This window comes from Cupressus sempervirens, chromosome 4, assembly GCF_028749045.1.
Source record: "Cupressus sempervirens isolate cs-2001-9-10 chromosome 4, ASM2874904v1, whole genome shotgun sequence".
In the NCBI taxonomy this organism is placed as follows: domain Eukaryota; kingdom Viridiplantae; phylum Streptophyta; class Pinopsida; order Cupressales; family Cupressaceae; genus Cupressus; species Cupressus sempervirens.
In genome coordinates this window covers 92,767,147-92,791,614 of record NC_143121.1, presented here as the reverse complement: position 1 = coordinate 92,791,614, position 24,468 = coordinate 92,767,147, and the positions used below count along the sequence as shown (strand labels likewise).

Here is a 24,468-nt window from a genome sequence, read left to right as displayed (position 1 = left end):
AAAGTTGAAGGCGCAATTTTAAAATAGTCCAGGATTTGTCACATTTGACTATTCCTTTGGTTTCACTAACTTGCACTCCACAAAATATGGAAAAAAAGTGGCAATTTTTGTAAACAACAAAAAGAAATTCCACACAGGGATGATTGTGCTCAGAAATTTCCTCACAATTGAAGAGCATTATGAAAGCTCAAGTCTTATTTCAATCTAGTAGTACGTAGAAACTTTGAGAGGGGACAAAGAAAGCTGCTTGACCAGTAAATGGCCAAGCTATATTTCTCATCAGATGGAGCCTTTAATGGCCAAGCTATATCGGGCAATGCTAACATAGAACTTGTTCTAGAGCATGACTCCACCATATTGCTCATATTTCTTCACTTCGGGAAGCACGTAGGAGATGAGTTTATCTACAAGAATGAAACTACCATTGTAGGTAGCCTTAGTGGAGATTGGAAGGCCAATGAAGAAGCTCTCTTTTTGGGTGGTCTTAATAATGGTGGTCTACTATAACAAGTTGGTAGCATTCCCATCGGTGTACTGGCAGGAGGGATAGTTGAAGAACCTGATCCAAACATAATCAAATAGTCCAGTTTGCAATACATTTAGCTGTCTATGTAGTACATTTGACTGATTGTGTGGGTGGTGGGCCATGAGGAAAGGTGTTGAGATACACCTGCAAATATGCAATACAGATATGTCAATTCAAATGATGAATAATCCATTTAATCAACTCTCCTCAATCATCACAGTTATGCGCTCCACAATTGTGGGAGCAAGATTTTTTGTGAATGAAGGATTTTATCCTTTTTCATAATATTTCTCTGCCAAACTAAAATTGTGCTCCATGATTTGCATGTCGCATTTTTTTCAGAATGGAGGACTTTGTCCTGAAGTCTTATGTTTCTCATGCTTGCCTAACTACTAGACTTCCTTAATCTTCTTGCCATCTTCTCGGCACTCAATCAATATTCTTGCAAATATGGTGATTTAAACTCAAAGAAATACCAACTATAGATTCCAAAATCACACTACAGATTCAAAAATCACACTTGTTTTCACAATTTGTCCCTATTTTTCCTGTTTATTATGCTTACCAGACTCCTGGACTTGCACTCCATGCTTTATCGAAAGCGGGATTTTGATGGAATGAAGGATCTTATTCTCTTCAAAATATTGCACGAATACCTTAAAACTGTGCTCCAAGATTTTCTTTGTCAAGATTTTTCTAAAATGAAGGATTTTTTCCTTTGTCTTCTTCAAAATATTCCATGACTCCCTTAAAACTGCGCTTAACGCTTTTATGGAAAGTAGGATTTCTTTGGAGTAAAGGATTTTTTCCCTAGCACAATATTTCCTGACTCTTACTTGCGCTCCACAAAAAAAGGAAAAGGCTAGCAAAATAAAACAAAGGGGGGTCCCAAGCATGGGCGTGTTGTGACTGGTGGTCACAACAAATATCACCTCGGCCATTATTTGGAGGATGTTGACTAGGATGAGATTTGACGTTGATGATGTGACTGGGAAAGGGGGTGAGCTCAAAGACATGGTGAGGGAGATTATCAGCACCCTTTCTGCTATTAACATTGGGGACTTATTTCCTTCCATAGATTGGATGGACCTGCAAGGCCTCAAGAAATGCATGGTGAACGCCCACAACTTCTTCGACAGGATTGTTGGGAGAATTATTGACAAACATATTGAGCACAAGAGAAGGGCTCTGGAGGACAAGGAGTGGAGTAAGGACATTCTGGATGTGCTTCTCGATGTGGAAGAATCCCAGTCTCTCGACTTGGAGTTCACTAAAGATAATATCAAAGCAGTGTTCTTCATACGTCGCTATCTCTACCCCCACTCTCTTGATCTTTGCTCGATTACATTTTAGGGTAGAATTTTTGTAAAATAGTTTTTTTAGATAAGATGATGATCTCAACCCAATTGGAGAATAGGAAAAATAGATCATAGAGTTAATGTCAAGAATCAAGTGAATATTCATTTTATTTGTACTTCCTTAGATTTGTTTAATGTTCTTCTAACAATTTAGTCCTACAATATATGTTCGAACAGGATCTATTCATTGGTGGGATGGAGACAACAGTAACTAGCATGGAATGTGCAATCACTACTCTGCTCAGGCATCCCCGACTGGCCAAGAAACTACAGGAGGAAATTGACTCTATTGTAGGTGATAATTATTGGAAATTAACCTCAATGCCTGCAGGTTGTCCTCGAGCCCCACGCCCATCTACCCTGCCAGGTCACGGAAGGCATTCATTTTTGGTAGGTGATAGTTTGAAATTTGAACGTTGAGAGGGAAAGGAAGAATATGATAAAAGGAATGTTTCAACATTCATTATATTCAATGAGATCAAGCAGATTAGAGAGAAGTTGCAGAGCTGAGCAGAGAAGGAAGAAGGAAGGAAGTTTGTGCCTGCAGTTGCACGTGGTTCCTTGTTCACTCTGTAAGTTTTTTGTTTGAACTTGTCCTGTTGAAGCAGTGATTGCTCCAAGAATTCATGTGTGCAGCCATTAGAGCTGAAAATTTTTAAGTTGTTTGAAGTTTGAAGTATTATCAGTTTAGGGTTATTTTAGGGTTTTCTGGTTGAAGCCGAATGCTCCTAGATTTTGTAATAGTTTAGTGAAAGATTGAATAGAAAGCAAGTAGCATACTTAATCTATTCTTCATCTTCTATTCATTGCATTTGACAAGTTGGTTGAAAGGTTAAAGCTTTGGCTTTCCGGTTTTAATGGTGAAAGCATTCACATTCAAATATTTCCTAAGTTATATTTCTTAAGTTTGAAATAGAACACTCAGCATCTTCTTTCTTAGTTGGAGCCGAGCTCACTGGGCATCCATTGGTGCCAAGCATTTCCTGTGCAAGTGTCAAGCTCCTCTTTGTGTTGATTTCACTCGGCACTTGTTGCCTGTCACTCGGCACCTTCTTGTGCCAAGCAAGTGCCGAGTAAAATTGGCACTTGGCACCTTCATGTGTTGGGCAACTTTTAAGTGTCGAGCGAAGTTTTTAGGGTTAGGGTTGTGAGTTTGAGTTTAAATTTTTTTAATTTGTATTTCTCACATGGTATCAGAGCTTTGAGGCCATCCAAAGTGAGTTAGGGCATTTGTTTTTCTTGGGATATTTGACATGGTAGGAGATGCAAGAAAGTTATGGTAGTAGCCACCATCATTTAATGGACAAAATTATGATATATTTGCAAAGAAGATGAAGACCATAATGGTTGCAAATGATTTGTGGGATTTTGTGGTAAATGGATTCAATGATGTGACTGATCCAACTCAATATGTTGCTCTCACAAATGCACAAAAGACTGATTTGAAAGAGTCAAGGAGGAAGGATGCTAAGGCATTAAGTTTGATTGAAGTAGTAATGACAGAGATAGTATTCCCAAAGATTGTAGTAGCAAACTATGCAAAGGAAGAATGGGATATCCTTGAGAAAAACTTCAAGGGGACTGATAAATTCCGTACAGTAAAGCTACAGAATATAAGGAGGGAGTTTGAGAACCTTCAGATGAAGGAGAATGAATCAGTTGCAGACTTCAGTTCAAGGACCTCTAATGTAATTAGCCAGTTGAAGTAAAATGGAGAAGACTATCAAGAGCAAAGGATAGTGGAAAAGATATTGCAGATTTTACCTCATAAATATGACCATTTGGTCATGACAATAGAAGAGGCAAAAGACGTCACTGTTTTGACAATGGATGAGTTGATGGGTTCTCTTCAAACCCATGAGCATAGGATCAATAGATCCACATATTCTTCTAGCCAAGAGCAAGCATTCAAGGCTTAGTAAAATTCAAGAGGAAGGGGGAGAGGAAGAAATGGCCCAGGAAAAACTCCAGAGGCAGAGGTCAAGGAAATGGAGGACAAAAAAATGCTGCAGCAGAAAGCTCAGGAAGAGCAGATGGAGCACGTAGCTCACAAAATACTTCAAGAGGAGGTAAGAAAAACTACAACTCAAATAAGAGTAATGTACAATGCTACTATTGTCATAAATATGGGCATTATGCAAATGAATGCTGGAAGAAGCAGAATGATCAGTCAGGACAAGCAAATGTGGCTGATGTGAATATGGGAAGTGAAAACACAACCTTCATCATGTGTAATGTTGGTGAAGAAGGAAGCTCTGAGGTTTGGTACCTCGACAGTGGATGTAGCAACCACATGAGTTGTAATAAAACCTTGTTTTCATTCATTGACAAGAATTTCAAATCAAAAATTAAGATGGGTAACAATGGAACCCTACCAGTTGTGGGCAAAGGATCTATTATGGTCCGCACCAAGAAAGGTGAGAAAAGGGAAATACAAAATTTGTATTTCACCCTTGGTATGAAGCACAATTTGATGAGCATTGGTCAGCTCATTCAAAATGGATACAAATTGTTGATGGACAATGACATGTGTGTCATTCAAGAAAAGGATGGGAACAAGAGCCTACTTGCAGAAGTTCAAATGACAAAGAACAAAATGTTTCCCTTGAGGATAGAGACATGTTTCATTAATGTTGCACCTCCCACACAATCAGCTCTAAGGAGTGTGATTGAAGACCCCTCATGGCTATGGCACCTCAGGTATGATCATCTTGGCTATGCTAATTTAAATTTATTGTTAAATAAAAGAATGGTAGAAGGTTTCCCATGTATACGAAATTCATGTGACAAGTGTGAGGCTTGTATTTTGGGTAAGCAACATAGGCTTCCCTTTAATTCTAAAAATTCTAGGAGGGCTAGATATCCATTAGAGTTAGTGCATACTGACCTAATCAGTCCTATGCAAGTTACTTCCATTGGGAAGAGTATATATTTTATGACATTTATTGATGATATCAGTCGTAGGGCATGGGTCTATTTCTTAAAGAATAAATCTGAAGCATTTGATAAATTTGTAGAATTTGAAGCCCAGGCTGAAAGAGAATGTGGACACTATATCAAGGTCCTAAGATCAGATAGAGGAGGGGAGTATACCTCCAATTCTTTTGTAAATTTTTACAAGAAACATGGCATTAAGAAAGAGCTAACAGCCAGCTATACACCACAGCAAAATGGAGTGGTTGAAAGAAAGAACAGGACCATTGTTGAAATGGCAAGGAGCATGATGAAAGAGAAAGGTCTCCCAACTTAATTTTGGGGAGAGCCTATGGAAACAATAGTTTACCTAATTAATAGGTGTCCTACAAAGGCAGTCCGTGACAGAATTCCAATGGAAGCTTGGTCGCGAATAAGATGGACAGTTGAACACCTAAGGGTGTTTGGATGTGTTGCATATGCACATGTGCCTAAAGAGCAAAGGCACAAATTTTATGACAAAGGTGTGAAATGCATTTTCACAGGGTACAGCCCAGAATCAAAGGGATATAGATTGTATGACCCATTGAACAACAAGATGATGCTTTCAAGAGATGTGGAATTTCTTGAAAATCAATCTTGGTATGTACAAATTGATGAGTCACCAAGCACTTCAAGTAAAGTGCCAATTATGAGTGAAGAAGATGCTAATGAACAACAAGAAGAAGGAGCAAATAGAAGAAAAGGAAAGCAGGTCCAAACATTGCCAAGCTCCTCTAGGCATGATCAAGTGTTAGTACTAAGTACCAGTGAAGACCGAGCTAGTCGGAAAAGCAACAGCAACGAAGATTCTAATCCTATAGCAACGAAGATTCTAATCCTACACTCTCCTCCCTATTACCAAGAAAGACCAAGAGTCTTAGGGAGATATACCAAGATGAAAGGTATGAAGATTATGATGAGAGTGTTAATTTTGCATTATTTTCTCATAGTGATCCAATATATTTTGAGGAAGCTATTAAGGAGAAAAAATGGTGTAATGCCATGGATGAGGAAATAGATGCCATAGAAAGGAATGAGACATGGGAGCTAACTGAATTGCCTCCAAAGAAGCAAGTGATTGGAGTTAAATGGCTCTATAAGACCAAATGCAATGCTGAAGGAAAGATTGATAGGCATAAGGCAAGGCTGGTAGTCAAGGGCTACAAACAACAGTATGGAAGAGACTATGATGAGACCTATACCCCAGTTGCAAGAATGGAAACCATGCATGCTATCATAGAAATTGAAGCTCAGCACAAGTGGAAGGTTCCTAAATGGTGTATTGAAAGAAGAAGTGTATGTGGAGCAGCCACCTAGTTATGAAGTTGTAGGTGAAGAGAATAAAGTATATAGATTGAAGAGAGCTCTTTATGGGCTCAAGCAAGCTCCACGGGCATGGTACAGTAGGATTGACTCATATTTGATGAGCAATGGCTTTAGCAAAAGCAATGGTGAGCCCACTCTTTACATCAAGGCAAAAGATGGTAATGTATTGATTGTTGTCTTGTATGTAGATGATTTAATTTTTACTAGTAATGACAAGGCTTTAATTGGTGAGTTTAAAGAGGCCATGAAAAGTGAATTTGAAATGACAGACCTAGGTCTCTTGAAATACTTTCTAAGCATAGAAGTAAAACAAATGCATGATGGCATCTTCATCTCTCAAGAAAAGTATGCAGGACAGATCTTGGAGAGATTTAAAATGCAGAATAGTAAGGTTTCCCCCACACCAACAGCAGTAGGTCTGAAGTTGAGAAAGGAAGACTCTAGCAAGAGAGTAGATCCAACATTCTACAAAAGTATGGTTGGAAGTTTAATGTATTTGACTGCAACTCGGCCAAACCTAATGCATGCAGTAAGTCTGATTTCCAGATTTATTGAAACACCAAAGGATTCCCATTGGCAAGTAGGAAAGAGGATCCTAATGTATGTGAAAGGTACCAAGGGATTTGGAATTTTATATACCGCAAATGATGATTTCAAGTTGGTGGGTTACACTGATAGTGATTGGGCTAGAAGTTTAGATGATAGGAAGAGAACTTTTGGATACATGTTTCATATGGGATTAGGTGCAATTTCATGGGCATCCAAGAAGCAACCTATTGTTGCTCAATCTATAGCTGAGGTTGAATACATTGCAGCAAATACAGTAGCATGTCAAGCAATTTGGCTAAGGAGGATCTTGACAGATTTGAATAAAAGGCAAGAGGATGGAACCACAATTTATTGTGACAACATCTCATCAATTGCATTGTCCAAGAATTGATTCTTCCATGGGAGAAGCAAACACATAGAAATCAAATATCACTTCATCAGAGAGTTGATGGAGAATGGGGATATCAAAATGAATTTTTGTAAGTCAGAGCAGCAGCTAGCAGATATTTTTACCAAGCCATTAGGCATTGGAACTTTTGTGCACTTAAGACAGAGTCTTGGTGTAGTTGATTTGGATCAGCAGTGATCCTTGTTTGTGGGTCTCAGGACAAAGGGGGAGTGTTGGAAATTAACATCAACGCCTGCAGGTTGTCCTCGAGCCCCATGCCCATCTACCCTATTAGGTCACAGAAGGCATTCATTTTTGGTAGGTGAGAGTTTGAAATTTGAACGTTGAGAGGGAAAGGAAGAATATGATAAAAGGAATGTTTTAACATTCATTCTATTCAGTGAGATCAAGCAGATCAGAGAGAAGTTGCAGAGCTGAGCAGAGAAGGAAGAAGGAAGGAAGTTTGTGCCTACAGTTGCACGTGGTTCCTTATTCACTTTGTAAGTTTGTTGTTTGAATTTTTCCTATTGAATTAGTGATTGCTCCAAGCATTCATGTATGCAGCCATTAGAGCTGCAAATTTTAAAGTTGTTTGAAGTTTGAAGTATTATCAGTTTAGGGTTATTTTAGGGTTTCCTGGTTGAAGCCCAATGCTCCCAAATTTTGTAATAGTTTAGTGAAAGATTGAATAGAAAGCAAGCATCATACTTGATCTATTCTTCATCTTCTATTCATTGCATTTGACAAGTTTGGTTGAAAGGTTAAAGCTTTGGCTTTCTAGTTTTAATGGTGAAAGCATTCACATTGAAATATTTCCTAAGCTATATTTCTTAAGTTTGAAATAAAACACTCGGCATCTTCTTTCTCAGTTGGAGCCGAGCTCACTTAGCATCCATTGGTGCCAAGCATTTCTTGTGCAAGAGTCGAGCTCCTCTTTGTGTCGAGTTCACTTAGCACCTGTTTCCTATCACTCGGCACCTTCTTGTGCTGAGCAAGTGCCGAGTAAAATTGGCACTCGCCACCTTCATGTGTCGAGCAACTTTTAAGTGTCGAGTGATGTTTTTAGGGTTAGGGTTGTGAGTTTGAGTTTAATTTTTTTTTTATAATTTGTATTTCTCACAAAGATCGCATGGTAACTAAATCTGACCTTTCCAACATGCACTATCTACAATGTGTGATTAAAGAGTCATTGAGGCTATACATGCTAGGACCACTATTGCTCCCCCATGAGAATAGCAAAGTTGTGGCTGTAGGACTATAGGGCTATGTCATACCCAAGAAAACAAAGCTCTTTGTGAATGCGTGGGCCATTTCAAGAGACCCAAATGTGTGGGAAGATCTGGAGGAGTTCAAGCCTGAGAGATTCAAGGGAAACAAGAGCTTTGAGTACCAAGGGCAGGAGTATGATATGCTTCCATTTGGGACAGGGAGGAGGGGTTACCCGGGTGGGCAGATGGCAATCGGGCAGATGTCCTTTGTTTTGGCTCAGTTCGGGCACTGCTTTGACTGGAGGTTCGAAGGTGATCCTTCTGACTTGGATATGGAAGAAGAGTTCGGAGCCACCGTGTCAAGGAAAAACCATCTCTATGCCATCCCTTCCTTGAAGTTGACCGCAAGCTTCTAGCTTAGACTTTTTTTAATAATAAATGTATTGTTTTATTCGTTGTAGCTCCCACTAATGTCCAAGCACCTAAGAATATGCCATATCATCAAACTAGTGGCTCTTCTATAAATCAATAAACTATGAACTCAGCTTCCCTACATGTGCCAGTTGAAGTTTCTCTGATGGTTGGAATAGGAGTTGTGCGGAAATCAGAAAATTAATCTAGAATAGATAGGAATTAAATGAGTTTTTATTTATAATTGTGATTTAACTAATTAGTTGAGTTTCAATGTCCTAAGAGTTTTGAGTGGAATGAATCCTCCGTGCTTATTTCATCTTCTCACCTCCAATCCTTTTTCCACTGTCTTCGTGATCAATGCAACCAGCTACATGCTTTCAAATTCTTCATAAAGATTACTGCCATGGTGTTGGCCTAGACTGAGAAACAAGATGAAAATATGTAGAAAGTGGAAATCATTTATTATTTGATCTGCTCCTCAATCAGAACAATACAACAAATTTATAAAAGAGACGACAATAATAGTTACAAAATGTTATACAAAACTACCAGAACTAAAAACAAACAAAAGAAAACCTAATCTGATATTTAGAGTTAAGAAACCTGAAGATTAATATTAACATCCCCCCCTTAATCTGAAGGGATTAAACCAAGCATTCCTCTAAACTTTTCAAACTTTTCTCTGCCCAATGCCTTAGTAAAAATATATGCTGGCTGATCTTCAGTGGGACAATATTTCAGCTATATATTGCCATCTTTTACATGATGCTGAATCAAATGATACTTCATGTCGATATGCTTGGTGCGATCATGAAAGATTGGATTTTCAGCCTTTTTGATAGCAGATTGATTGTCAATGAGAGAGTGGTGTTGAGGAAATCTGTGGTGTTTGCAAGTCTTCAAGAATCCTTCTAAGCCATAAAATTTCTCGAGTTGCTTTAGATGCTGCAATATATTCAGCTTCAGAAGAAGAGATAGTTGCGACTGATTTTTTTTTAGATTTCCAGGAAATTACACTAGATCCAAGGTCCATTTAAAAACCAGTAGTAGATTTACCATCTGTTGAGTCACCTACATAATCTGAATCTGAATATCCAATCAAAGAAAACTCTTTTTTTCTACAGTATTTCAGCCCATAATGTTGTGTACCTTTCGAATACTGAAGAATTCTTTTAGCAGCTAACCAATGAGCTTGGCGGGGTTGTTGCATAAACCTTGCAAGAACTCGAACAGAAAAAGCAATATCTGGACTAGTTGTGGCTTATATCAAACTACCAACAAGTTTTCTATAAAAATTTGCATCAACCAATGTTGAGGAGTCATCTAATGTGAGTTTGATATTTTGCTCCATGGGAGTACTAAGTGGTTTGCAATCAGCCATGCCAAACTTTTGCAAAAGATCATCAATGTATTTTTGCTGGGTAATAAAAATAGAATAAGGTTTTTGAATCATCTCAATACCTAAATAGTAATGAAGATGACCTAAATCAGTCATATCAAAACCTTGCTTCAATTGTTGTTTCACATCTTGAATAGTATTTTCATCACTACCAGTGATAAATAAGTCATCCACATAAATAACAAGATAGATAACAATGAACATATCAGCCTTTTTAACAAAAAATGTTGCATCGTCAAACTCAAAATGCTGGAAATCCAACTTCAACAGATGCTCAATAAGTTTTTCATACCAAGCCCGAGGAGCTTGTTTCAAACCATATAAAGATTTGTTGAGCTTGCATACCTGATGTTCTTTCCCATTGTTGACATACCCTTCAGGTTGAGTCATATAGATGGTTTCTTTGAGATCACCATTTAAGAATGCAATTTTGATGTCCATTTGGTAAATTTTCCACCCATTTTGAGCTCCAAGACTTAAGAAAGCATAGATGGTGGTCTATTTTGTTGTAGGTGCAAATGTTTCAACAAAATCTATTCCCTCTTTTCTAGAATATCCTTTCAGAACAAGTCGAGCTTTATGTTTTTCAAGGGTGCCATCTACTTTATATTTATTTCTAAAAATCCACTTGCAACCAATAGGTTTACAACCAAGTGGTGGATCAATCAACTCCCATGTGCCATTCTTTATTAAGGCATCATATTCATCCTGCATAGCCTGCCTCCAAACTTTACTATCTTTGGCTTCAATATAGGAAGTTGGTTCAAATTCACTTGCAAGATTGAGTTCATCAATAAACTCTATATTATCTACAACATTGGATTGAGCTTTTAGCCTCACTTTGTAAGAACTTCTTGTACAACCTATTTTTCCTATTTCATCAGGTCTTAAGTCTTTTAGAGTTTTTTGGAGTTGTTTTTCCCACTTATGAGAAGATTTTGGTTGCACAAAAGAAGTTGTAGTAGTTTCCAAAGGTTTAGAGATTTCAGGCTCATTGGTTAATGGAGTTTCTTCTTGTTCATTCATAGATGGATCAGCTTGATTTTGAGGTACATATGCAACATGTGAATCCATTAAAGGTGAGGCTAAATAAGTTGGGTCCCCCCAAGAATGTATAATCTCACAAAAAGTTTCTTTGCAGGGAGAAGATTTTGATAGTTCTTCTAGATGTTGACATTCAATATCTTCAACATTTTAAACATTTCACAAAATGCTACATCACATGTAATGATGATTTTTTTATTAGCTTCATCATACAACCTATAGGCTTTAGAGGATTCAGAATATCCAAGAAAGATACATTTAAAACTATGATGTTGCAACTTATTTCTTTTGTCTTTAGGAATTAAAGCATAGCAAGTGGACCCAAATATTCTAAGATGTTGAATAGAAGGAGGATATCCAAACCAAACCTCATATGGAATTTTTTGGTGAAGTTCTGATGATGGAGACCTATTATGAAGATAAACTGCAGTTCTTGCTACTTTAGCCCAAAAATACAACTTGATTCCTTTAAAGTATAACATTGCTCTAACCATATTCATGATGGTTCTATTCATTCGTTCAACAACTCCATTTTGTTGAGGAGTACTTGGTATAATGAGATGATGTTGAATCTCATGTTGACATAGATAATCTTTGAAAATGATAAATTCTCCACCATTGTCTGTTTGGAGAGTACCAATTTTACATTGAGCCTAATTTTCAATCATAACATGAAATCTTTTCAAAGTTTCAAAAGCTTCTGATTTTTGCTGCAAGAAATAAATCCAAGTCATATGACTATAATCATCAATGAACAACATAAAATACTTAGATCCTCCCACATAACTTATTGGTAAAGGCCCACATAAATCTGAATGGATAAGCTGTAATTTTCTCTGTGCCCTCCAATTGGATCGAGGGAAAGAATTTCTATGTTGCTTGGCAAGAATGCATGCTTCACACTTTTCAACACATTTATGAAAAATAGGTAAGCCATCAACACTATTCTTTTTCATGATATGAATTTTATCATAACATATATGACCTAATCTTGCATGCCACAACATAGTAGTAGATAGATTTCCTTCCTCTATAAGTTAAGAAAATTTTTTAGAAAGAGCAGGAGTGCCATTTAATTTTAATAATCTTCCATCCTCACTTCTAGTCAACACAATTTGATTATTATATTTCTTTCTTATGACAACTTGAGCATCTTTTAATAGAATAGAGTAACCTTGTTGGTGAATCAATACAAGAGATAATAAATTGCATTGTAACTGAGGAATATATGAAACATCATGAAGCAAAATATCTGGAAGATTAGGCAACTTAAATCGAATAGTTCCTTTTCCAATAGGTTTGAGACTTGATTTATCAGCTAAGTAAATTGGACCACAATCACTTTTATTAAATTCCTCAAAGTAATCATGTCTAAATATCATGTTTTGTGTGGCTCTAGTATCTAAAATCCAAGTATCATACCATGAGGAAGTAGATGCACATTCTGAAATAGTAAGGACATATTGATCACCATCACTATCACAAGAAAATTGAGCTGTACCTAAAATTTTATCATCTTAAGATTTATCATTATTATAAACTTTGGTTTTATCTTTTTGCTTAAAAGAGTTTCCTTTAAAACTTTCTATCTTTTGCCAAGAGAGTTTGCATTCATGTGCTTCATGACTTCCTTTTTTACCACATCTTTTACAATATAAAAAATTGTCTATCATTCTGATTATCAATTTTCTTTCATTGACTTCTACCTTTTCCTCTATCATTATGATCACCTCTTGAAGCTATTTTATTTATAGGATTTTCTTAATAAGCAAGACAAACATTTTCATTTAGATTATCTATTTTCCTTCCAAATGCTTTCTCACGCTCTGCTAACTTTTCAACCAATAGATCAAAAGTAATGGTTTTTAATTGATTGCTTGCCTGAAGAGACTCTAGATATGTGGAATGTGTTGGAAGAAGTTCTTTGATAAAAGCTGTGAGATAAATATCAACTTTCCCACCCGCAACATCAACATCTTGTTTTATAGCTCTAATTTTTGAAGCTAGACTCATAACATCACCATTTTTCAATTCAAGATTGAATAGTTTTAACTGCAATTGAACAAACTCTAACTCTGAATGAGAATCAAATAAATTTTTCAATTTATTGAGGGCATCCCAAGCAAGTGTGCATCCTTGTATATGTCGATACACTTCTCCATTAACAGAAGCCCTTATCAAAGCTAAAGCTTTTGAATTTTTATATATCCATATTTCTTTTTCTTTAGCATCAGTTGGCTCTACAGGTTGAGTATTTTCATCACATATTTTGAACCATAAATCATTAAATATGAGTGTATTTTCCACCTTTCTATGCCATTCCATCCAGTTATTTTTTCCAGATATTGTTTCCCCAATTAATGAAACAATAGATTGCATTGTGAATACACAAAGGAACACAATTTGTACAGATTGTAAATGATTGTTGAAATTTTCTTGCCAAAATTTAGCAATGTAATCAACTTGTAAAAACTTTATCAAAATTAAATCAATTGCACCTGAATCCACTTTCTTTTATTTTGCTTCTTCAAAAACACTCCAGTCTTCAGAAGCTTTATGCATAGATTAATTACAATGCTCTGATACCACTATTAGCCCAGACTGAGAAACAAGATGAAAATATGTAGAAAGTGGAAATCATTTATTATTTGATCTGCTCCTCAATCAGAACAATACAAAAAATTTATAAAAGAGATGGCAATAACAGTTACAAACTGTTATACAAAACTGTCGAAACTAATAACAAACAAAAGAAAACCTAATCTGATATTTAGAGTTAAGAAACCTGAAGATTAATAATAACACATGGTGTGCACTGCACAAGGATATACCAATCAATCAAACAATGCATTTGGGTCTTTTATAAACTTTTTTTTTCTATGCCAAAGGTTAATTGGAGGTTTCCTTAGAAAAGTTATCCCTATCATTTTGTAATCTCTTTCAATGGCTTTTCTCACTATATGTTTGAAAACAGAAACATACAACTATTAATCTTTGAGAAATCATTGAACTCTTCTCTAAATTTTCCTTTTCTAATGTGAGAAAATCCATCACTTGTAGAGAAATTTACATGCAAAAGAACTCCCTAGTGAAATGATAGATATAGATCTTGCTCTGCTCAACTTTATCACCCTAGAAGGAAGGTTTACATGAGGTCACTCATATCTTTTCCATATGTTCAATTAATTTTGGCATAATAAAAAACTCAACTCTCCTTTTATAATTTTGACTTCCATATCTTATTTTGTGATAAAATCCAAAATTAATTGGAAACCCCTTTGCATCAATATGTAATCCTCCCCATGCACGAGTTTTATCTAGATTTCATATTTGAGCTATGAAATCGTCACATTTTTATAAAGAAAAATTTTAACACCAAAATCATTCAACTTCAATAACATAAAAGTGATGTATCTCTTAGCAATTTGATGATGATGTATAATACTAATTTGTGGAAAACTTGATTAATTTTATGACTATTTAAATAATAATAATTAAACAAGAATTGTCATATCCTTTTAGTTTTTAAATTATTTTATGTTTGGAGAAAAATATTGTGCATGAAGGTAGTTTACCTATTAGGAATAACAATGCACCACACACAACGAGGGAGGAATCAGTTGTGAGAAAAATAAATATAAAAAACAAAATTAACAACTAATAGATCTGAAACCTTTAGAAGAATTCAATCAAAATAACAACATAATGCATAAAGCTAATATTTTATTCTCAAAGAAAATCCAGTCATAACTTTAGTGGTGAATATTCACCAGTTGGTGAATTTCACTCATTGGGGATACTAATATTTGACAAAACTTTGAAAAAAAAAAAGCTTAAACTATGAAATATAGAAAAAAAAACTCAAAATAGAGCTACTGTAGAGCATCTGAAAAAGATCCACATGTGTCCTCTAGGTCTATCTCTTCCTATTCCTTAGCTGCTTCTTCTTCAATAACAAGTATTCCTTTATTCGTTATAACTCATGTTGTTATGGCACCAGAGAATATATAGCATATCATCAAACTGTCAATAATGGTGGTTTTTTAATAAATAAATAAAATATGAACTTAGTTTCCCTGCATGGGACACTTAAAATTTCTTTGATGGCTGGAATAGAAGTTGTGGAAAATAAGAAAATGAATTTAGAAGAGATCTAGTAATTAAACAAGTTTTTAATATCTAGTTTTGGTTTTATTTCTTTTTTGATGCTAGGCTACACCACTTCCCTCTCTGTCCTCCCTTATGAGATTAGGATTATATACTATTTATACACTTAATAAATAGCTATTGTGTTTCACTTTTCTAGTTATTGTATTATATTCTTTTTAATTTGTGTTGTTTTTGTATACGTGGGGTGGATCGGCTACACCTCAATCTTGTATCTCCATTCCTTATTCTTGTTCATATTTTTTATGTACCAATCAAAATGGTCAACTTATTGATAAATATTAAAAGTCAAAATCATTTTGCTTGTTCATGAAACATGTTTGAAGATAGCCTATTGAAGTTGCAAATGCTAATACATTCTATAAGTGATAAAGTAGAGAAAATGACAATATAATTATTATTTGACGATTCCACTAGATTTAATTACATCAATATCTAAATAGCTATAATAAGCCTTATTTATCTATTATAAACTTTCAAACAAAAATTAATTCACCTCGACTAACTATAGCTAACAGAATAGTAATTAAATTTATTCAACCTAGTATAAAACTAGCCTCTACTAATTTTAAAATGATAGCATCCCCCTTTATTACATTATTTTTAAGAAGAGAGGAACATTGTATGGATTTTGATTGTAATATCTCTAGTTTGTTGAAACACCTTAGCTAATCTTCAGTGCTGACCAAGGAAGCATCAAACTGACTCCATGTGTGTCTAGTTACTTTTGTAATGGAGTAACTGAGATTCCTTTCCTCTAGAAGTCTACATCTCTCTTAAATATTTCTAACACCTTGTGAAGTGTTGCAATAATAATCTCTCCTTCTCTACACAAATAAGTCAACACATATGCATAAGAGACAACCTTTTTTCTGAAATTCCACATCTTCCCAAAGTATAACTAATATATCTCCAAGTGTGCAAAAACATCATCATCCTTTCTCTTTCAATGGACAAATATAGTTTGTCTCCCCCATTTTCTTTAATGATACAAAATAAGGTCTTTTAATTGCAATGAATCATCCTTGAAGAAAATGCTAACTTTGAATGATAGAGACTCTCCTTCCTCTATTGCCTACAATTTTTTATGATATTGTTAGTCCTTCCAGTCTCTCGACGTTGACTTCACAAAACATAACATCAAAGCAGTGCTCTTCGTAAGTCACTTTCATTACTCTCTCTCTCTCTTGATCTTCGCTCGATTCTGTTTTAGGGTAGAAGTTTTGTAAAATACTTTGACAGATATCATACAGTTAAGGTCAATAATCAAGAAGTAGTTCCTTACATTTGTTTGTTCTTCTAACAATTTAGTCCTACAATATTTATTTGTAAGACCTATTCATTGGTGGGATGGAGACAACAGCAACTAGCATGGAATGGGCAATTACTGCACTACTCAGGCATCCTCGGGTAGCAAAGAAACTGCGGGAGGAAATTGATTGTATGGTAGGGAAGGAGTGCATGGTAACTGAATCTGATCTTCCCAACATGCACTACCTGCAACGCGTGATTAAAGAGTCGTTGCGACTATACGTGCCAGGACCATTGTTTCTCCCGCATGAGAAGAGCGAAGCTGTGACTGTAGGACCACAGGGCTATGTGATACCTAAGAAAACAAAGCTTTTTGTGAATGCGTGGGCCATTTCAACAGACCCAAATGTGTGGAAAGATCCAGAGGAATTCAAGCCTGAGAGATTTGAGGGCAATAAGAGCTTTGAGTACCAGGGGCAGGAGTACGATATGCTGCCATTTCGGACAGGGAGGAGGGGCTGCCCGGGTGGGCACATGGCAATCGGGCAGATGTCATTTGTTTTGGCTCAGTTCTGGCACTGCTTTGACTGGAGGCTCGAAGGCGATCCTGCTGATCTGGACATGGAAGAAGAGTTCGGAGCAACCGTATCAAAGAAAAACCATCTCTATGCCATCCCTTCCTTGAAATTGAACGCAGACTTCTAGCCTAGTGATTTTCAATAACAATTATTTTTTTATTCGTTGTAGCTCCTGCTGTCTTAGAACTTGAGAATATAGCATATCATCAAAAATGCAATAATGGTGGCATTTTATAAATAAATATAATCGTAACACAACTTTATAAATTAATTAAGAATGAAAAATAAATGTAGAGAACAATAGGACACATAAATATAGATGTTTATTGTGGTTCACTACAAATCATGGCTACGTCCACACTGAGAGCAGAGGAATTATATTGATAAAATAGAATGAGTTTACAAATAGATGCCATCAGCATTTATAGATAACAAATGATCTGCTGAAGAGACACAATACAAGTGGAGGGAAAACACCCATGTGACTGTAGGCCTTCAATACTCAACAATCTCCCACCTAAAGACAATAGATGCACCAGCTGATCACCCATTCCCCTAGTCTACATGCTGGCCTACTTCTTTTGAACAAGGCCAAGAAAAGTCTTGGCACATTCGAACTTCTCCTTGGCAACAATCTTCATCAACATGTCTGCTGGACTGATCTTTGTATCAATTTTGGCAACCTTTAGTTTCCCTTCTTCTACCACATAGTGAACATAGTGAGTGTGCTTGTCAATATATTTGAAGCATTGTTGAGAGGGATGATTGTGAGCCATAAAAATTGCACTCTGACTATCAAAAAATAAAACATAATCATCTTGTTGCCAATGTAGATCGTTGAACAAGCGTTGCAACCAAATCATCTCTCTAGCTCCTTTGGAAAGAGCCAAGTATTCAACTTCAAAAGAAGAAACTACAACACAATGTTACAGCCTTGTGGCCCAACTAATGATAGCCCTAGCAAATATGAAAGTATAGCCACTAGTAGATCTACATTTTTCTCGATCTCTGGCAAGATCTGAATCACTGAATCCTTGCAGCTGAGCATGATTTCTACCAAAACACAATGTATAATTAGAAGTGCCCTTGAGATACTGCAATATCCACTTGGCTACTTCCTAATGAGGCTTACCGGGATTGCTCATGAATCTACTAACTACTCCCACATGAACAATGTTGGGACATGTAGAAACTATAGAATTTATTATGCCACCAACCACTGATTTATAAGTAATATTATCATAAATTCCTTCTCTTCTTGTGTTTTGGGACACGAATTTTAACTTAGGTGGAAGTGAGGAGCAAGACTTGAAATAGGAACATATTTAGCTTTAGCCACACCAAACCACTCTATAACTTTGTCAATGTATGATTTTTGTGACAAAGCAAGCACCTTTTTATGTCTCGCTAGTGATAGTCATTCCAAGAATCTTTTTTGGCCACCCCTAAATCTTTCATGGCAAACTAAGAAGCTAATTCTTTATTTAGCTTGCTAAATATTTGAGGAGAAGTACCAACAACTAACATATCATCAACATGGAGTAGAAGAATAACAAACTCACAACTAGGAAGCCTTTTATAGTAGATGCATGTATCTGATTCATAGTGGGTGAAGTTATGTTTAGCCATGAACCAATCAAACTTAATGTACCACTACCTTGGAGCTTGCTTACGCCCATACAAACTTCACTACAACCAACAATAGAGATGTCATTTCCCCTTTGGAATAAAACCTTCAGGTTGTTCCATGTACAATTCCTCTTTGATATCACCATGTAGAACAACCATCTTGACATCAAGCTATTCTAGCTCAAGATCCCAAATGGCTACCAATCCCAAAACTACCTAGGTTGTAGTCATCTATACAAATGGTGAGAAAATCTTTGCAAAATCTAGTCCCTTTTTCTAAACATACCCTTTGACAACCAGTTGAGTGCAATACCTCTTTCTACCACCATCTTCCCTTTTCACCTTATATACCCAACAATTTTTCAAAGATTTTTAGTTGGGTGGAAGCAGAACAAAATCCCATGTTTTATTGGTTTTAAGAGAATTCATCTCTTCTTCCATTGCAATAATCCATTGTTTTTTATCAATACTTTTCCAAATGTCTTTGAAATTAGCCAGTTCAATCTGATCAGAGATTAAAATCTTAGGCTCTTCCTCCAGAGAGTAAAGAAATTCATAATATGATTATCTTGTAGGCATTCTTCTATGCCTAGTAGATTGCCTTAAGTCTAGAATATGTTCTTCATTCTAAGAATTGCTTCTTATCAATTCATAATCACTACCCTGTGAAGATGTGTGAATTGGCTTAGAAACATCCAAGTCTCGCTCCCTATGGCCATGATGTATTATAGCATCAGTTCTCAAGTCTTCTTGTGACTATTGTTGGACTTGAAAACCCCTGTGATCAGTCAAGACATAGGTTGCTTCTTGCATGGGAATCAAATGAGACTGCTCATGAGGACTACTCGGGCCAATGAAGCTCCTCCTATCTATTCTAATCTACATTTCATGACAAGTATATTGTCTTCCAATGGCATTAGTACCACTAAAATCCTATCTCAACTGCCCAACTTGGCCACTGTACCACTCACGTTGCTTGCTATGAAGTTGAGAAAGATGTTTGATCACAACTAAAATCCCACCACTTTTGATTACTTCATCAAGCTTGTGTTCGACATCCCATGTCCTATATCCCATATCCTTCATAGTGTTTTTCATCCCATTTCCTTCCTCAAGCTCATGGAGTCTAGCATGAGTAAGAGGCCTCTTGATATGGTGATGATTCCTATAGTCATCATCATGATTGGGAAGTTGAAGGCTACGTTGAGGGAGATGTGAGTTTATGGTGACACATCCCTGCTGATTGTTGTGCTCAAAACTAGGATCCCCAACCCATTGAGTGGCATAGACACCCTTCTTATCACTGTGACCCACTAACTTACATATGTTGTGAGCAAAAACTTTAGGAGCATTGACATCATGACCTGTTTCCAACATAGCATGTTGATGCTCTCCCTCATTGTGGACATCTTCACAAGATCCCCAAAATACATCAGACCTTTGTGGGGTTATAACACCATGGTTTATAACAGTTCTTTAGACTGATGATTAGCATGATAAAGATCCATGCTATTGGAGATAGAGGATGAAGATAGATTAGGATTTGGTGCCAAAATATTGGTGGGAGTAGAAACCATAGGCTAACATTGTGGATTTAATGAAGAACTATTCTCATTAAATGAAGACTTAGAAATAAAATCTTCAATAACTCTTCCTGTGGTGTTGATTGAAGAGCCAAATTGTCTCATTAAATACCAAATCTCTACTCGGTAAAATCTTCTTTGCAATAGGATCCCATAGTCAAAACCCAAACTGATCTTCACCATAGCCCATAAAGATACAATGCTATGATTTTGAATCCAACTATCTCCTTTTTTTCTCTAGGAACATAAACAAATTCTAGACACCCAAACACTTGAAGATCTGAGTGGGAAATCCTTCTACCCAACCATTTGTCTTCTAAAATTCTAATGTACAAATGAGATAAGGGACTTTGATTAATTAAGTACACTATTGTATTGCAGGCCTCCGCCTAGAATTCCTTACCTAAACTGGCATTAGATTTCATGCATCAAACTTTCTCAAGTATAGTTCAGTTAGTCTTTCCACTTCCCCATTTTCTTGAGGGGTGAATGGTACAACTTTCACCCATCTAATACCTTGATATACATAAAAGTTATCAAACTCCAATGACCAAAATTTACCTCCATTATCTGATTTTAAACATTTAATTTTGTACCCACTCTAATTTTCAACAAGAGCTTTAAAAAAATTTAATCCTGAAAAAAAATTGACAGACTTTCTAGACATCATATAGACCCAAACCTTTCTGGTACAATCATCAAGAAAGGAAATAATGAAAATTTCACCTCCATGAGAGGTTACCTCTGTTGGACCGAAGACATCCAAGTGCACTAACTCCAATGGTGTAGTCTTCTCGTCATGGCCATTCTTCAAAATGCTAACACATTTTTTTTTTCCATGAAGACAACATTCACTGAACTCTAAATCTATTGATTGGAGACCTAGAAGTTGATCTCAATTAAGCTTAACCTCTAGCCCCCTTTTTCTCATGTGGCCTAATCTTTGATGCCAAAGTGTAGCATCATTGTCCACAATAGTCATCACAGCTCCCACCTCATCATTAGTTTCTACAACATATAAGCTGCCAACTTTATCCCCTTTGGTGATAATCATGGAACCCTTGGTAATTTTTCATTTTTCTATGAGGAGTGCAAGAAAACCTTGAGCATATAACTGATAGATGGAAATCAAATTTCTTTTCAATTTGGGAACATGCCTAACATCTTGAAGCAAAAATTGAGCACCTCCTTTTATTGATAACAAAATATCACCCTTTCCTACAATTTCACAAGCATTATTATCATCCAAATAATCATTCCCAAACTTACCTTCCTTATAGTTTGTGAAGGCTTTGCTGCAAGAAGATGCATGAAATGAAGCCCTGGAGTCAATTACCCATGAATTTGAAGTTATGTCACTTGTTGCGAGAACCAAAACACTATCATTTTGCTTATGAATAATTTTTTCTCCCATGTCCAAAACTATTTCTTGAACTCTTTTATATTTTATGTAGTCCTTTTTAATGTGACCAACCTTTTCACAAAACCAACAACCACTTTGTCTACCCCGAGACTGTGATCTTCTAGTTGATTGTGACCTTTGGTTGTTTTTATTTCTATCTCTATGTTGAGTTTTTTCTCTATTTTCTATACTAACTATTGTTAGCGCATCACTAGATGAAGACTTTTTATTGGTTCTCCTCATGTCTTCACTATGCAATGTAGAAGCTACCTCATCATAGACTAGCTTTTTTTTGCAAGTAATGGAAGTGCTAACTGCTATTACCACACCATCCCAGCTATTCAATAAGGAACATAATAAGATGACCACCTTATTTTCATCATCTTGAGGCATACCAATGGAGTGTATTTGACATAAAAGAGTATTTAACTCATTTATGTGATTTGACATCAATGTTTTGTCCTTCCTCTTCAACTTGTAAAGATTTTTCATGATAAATTTTTTGTTTATAGTAGACGTCATTTTGTACATACCTTGAAGCTTGTCTCGTACCTCCTTTGTTGAATTTTCATTGTTCACATTGAAAAACACCTTCTCAGACAATGAGAGAAAAATCTCTATGATCTCCTCCTCATTGGTTTTATTCCAAGTCTCATATGTCATGGAGGTTGGCTTCTTCACTTTACCTCTGATTGCAATTGCAAGATCATGCTTGACTAGTAATGATCGCATCTGTACCTTCCACAAACTAGAATTCTTCCCCAAGAATTTCTGCACTCTTGATTCCTCCATGACTTGAGAATTTGATTACCAAAATTGATCGTAGGCTCTGATACCAATTGTAAGTTAATTAAGAATTTAAAAAAAATGTACAAAAAAACAAGACACATAAACATAGATGTTTATCGTGGTTCACCACAAATCATGGCTATGTCCACACTGAGAGAAATGGAATTGTATTGAAGAAATAGAATGAGATTACAAATAGATGCCATCACCATTTATAGATCACAAATTATCAACTAAAGAGACACAATATAAGTGGATGGAAAACACCCATGTGATTGTTGGCCTTCAATACTCAACAAGCTTGCCTACATAGTCCACTTGTAGTTTCTCTGATGGTTGGAATAGAAGTTCAAGGAAAATAAGAAATTCAATCTAGAAGAGATTTAATTAAATGAGTTTTTATTTGTAGTTTTGTTTTGACTAAATAGATGCATGATAATTTTTAGTGTAATTAATGCTCCCTATTTATTTCATCTTTTCACCTCGAATCCATTTTCCATGATCTTCTTGATCAATGCAATCACCTACGTGCTTTCAAATTGCTCATAAAGATTACAGCCATGACGCCAACTACACAAGGATATACGAATCAATCAAACAATACATTTGGGTATTTTATAAACTTTGGTTTTTTGTGCCAAAGGTTAATTGGAGGTTTTGTTGAAAACTTATTTCTGTCATTTTGTAATCTTCTCTCTATATAGAATCTCTTTCAATGGCTTTTCCCACTATATTTTTGAAAATAAAAATGCATAAATATTAATCTTTGAGAAAGAATTCAAGTCTTTCCTAAAGTGATTTATTAAGACTCAAATGTCTAGTGAATGACTTAAAAATATAAATAAGTTGTGAAACTATTTGTCAATGTTGAAAGTAAAATTATTTTCACTGAGTCATGAATATTTGTGGAGATAGCTTATTGAAGTTCTAAATGCTAAAGCTAAAAGATCTAACTTATATAGTACATAAAACTATATGATAAATTTCTTATCCAATGAATCAACTATATTGATTTACATTAATATATGAATGGCTATATAAATATTTATTTTACCTATATAAACTACATTATGAGAAATAATTTCTACCAATTAAATAGAACCAACAAAATAGTCACAATATTTTTTTAATCTAATTTAAAAGTAATGTATACTAATATAAAAACTCAAACTAATAGATCTAAAATCTTTTAAAAAAATCAAACAAAATAACACCATAACACATAACACTATTATTTTATTCTCAAAGAAAATTTAGTGATAACTTTAGTGCCCAATATTAGTTAGTTGGCCAATTTCATTCATTGAGAACCCCAAATTTGGCCAAAATTTGGCAAAGCTTAAGCTAAAACTATAAAATGTAGAAAAAAGACTTAAAAGAGAGCTAGTGTGTTGTTTAGTGTGGACCCTGATCAGTCCCCAAGTGGGAGATTGTTAGATTGTGGTGATTGATCAGGAAAGTACTATACATACTTCATAATTAGTGGGGTTTAGGGCATCACCCAAAAATAAATTAAAAAAATTGGTACTATTCGCCAATCGTTTTGGTACTATTCACCACTAAAGTTATGGCTAATTATTTCTGACATGTTATAACCCTAAAGTGGTTTAATACTTGTATAAAATGGTTTTAGGGTTGGATATTTTTCATTATGTTGTGATGCGAAATTGGTTCTTGTGGCGGTATTGAGCTGTAAGGGATTACGGATTGTAATTAGGTTGTAATCACTGGATTGTAATAAGACCGAACTTGCTGTTTGGTGGATGTAGCCTAGGGATTGGGTGAACCACATTAAATCTTGGTGCCTTGTGTTCATTTTTTGTGTGATCTATTATTTTCTATTATTGGTTATATTTGCATGTAGTTTTTATTTCTATCTGTGGTTTATCCTAACAAGTGGTA

General features: G+C 35.6%; 1 protein-coding gene and 1 pseudogene across 1 annotated transcript; both read left to right on the top strand.

Annotated features, from left to right (window-relative positions):
• Positions 1 to 1,489: 1,489 nt before the first annotated feature.
• LOC149560083 (cytochrome P450 750A1-like) lies at positions 1,490 to 8,726 on the top strand. Its single transcript, XM_089827559.1, has 3 exons — positions 1,490 to 1,816; positions 2,062 to 2,274; positions 8,364 to 8,726. Exons 1-3 carry the CDS (start codon positions 1,490 to 1,492, stop codon positions 8,724 to 8,726), a joined length of 903 nt encoding a protein of 300 aa, XP_089683685.1.
• Positions 8,727 to 16,684: 7,958 nt separating this feature from the next.
• Positions 16,685 to 17,290, top strand: LOC149560082 (cytochrome P450 71AU50 pseudogene; annotated as a pseudogene).
• The last annotated feature ends 7,178 nt before the right edge of the window (positions 17,291 to 24,468 follow it).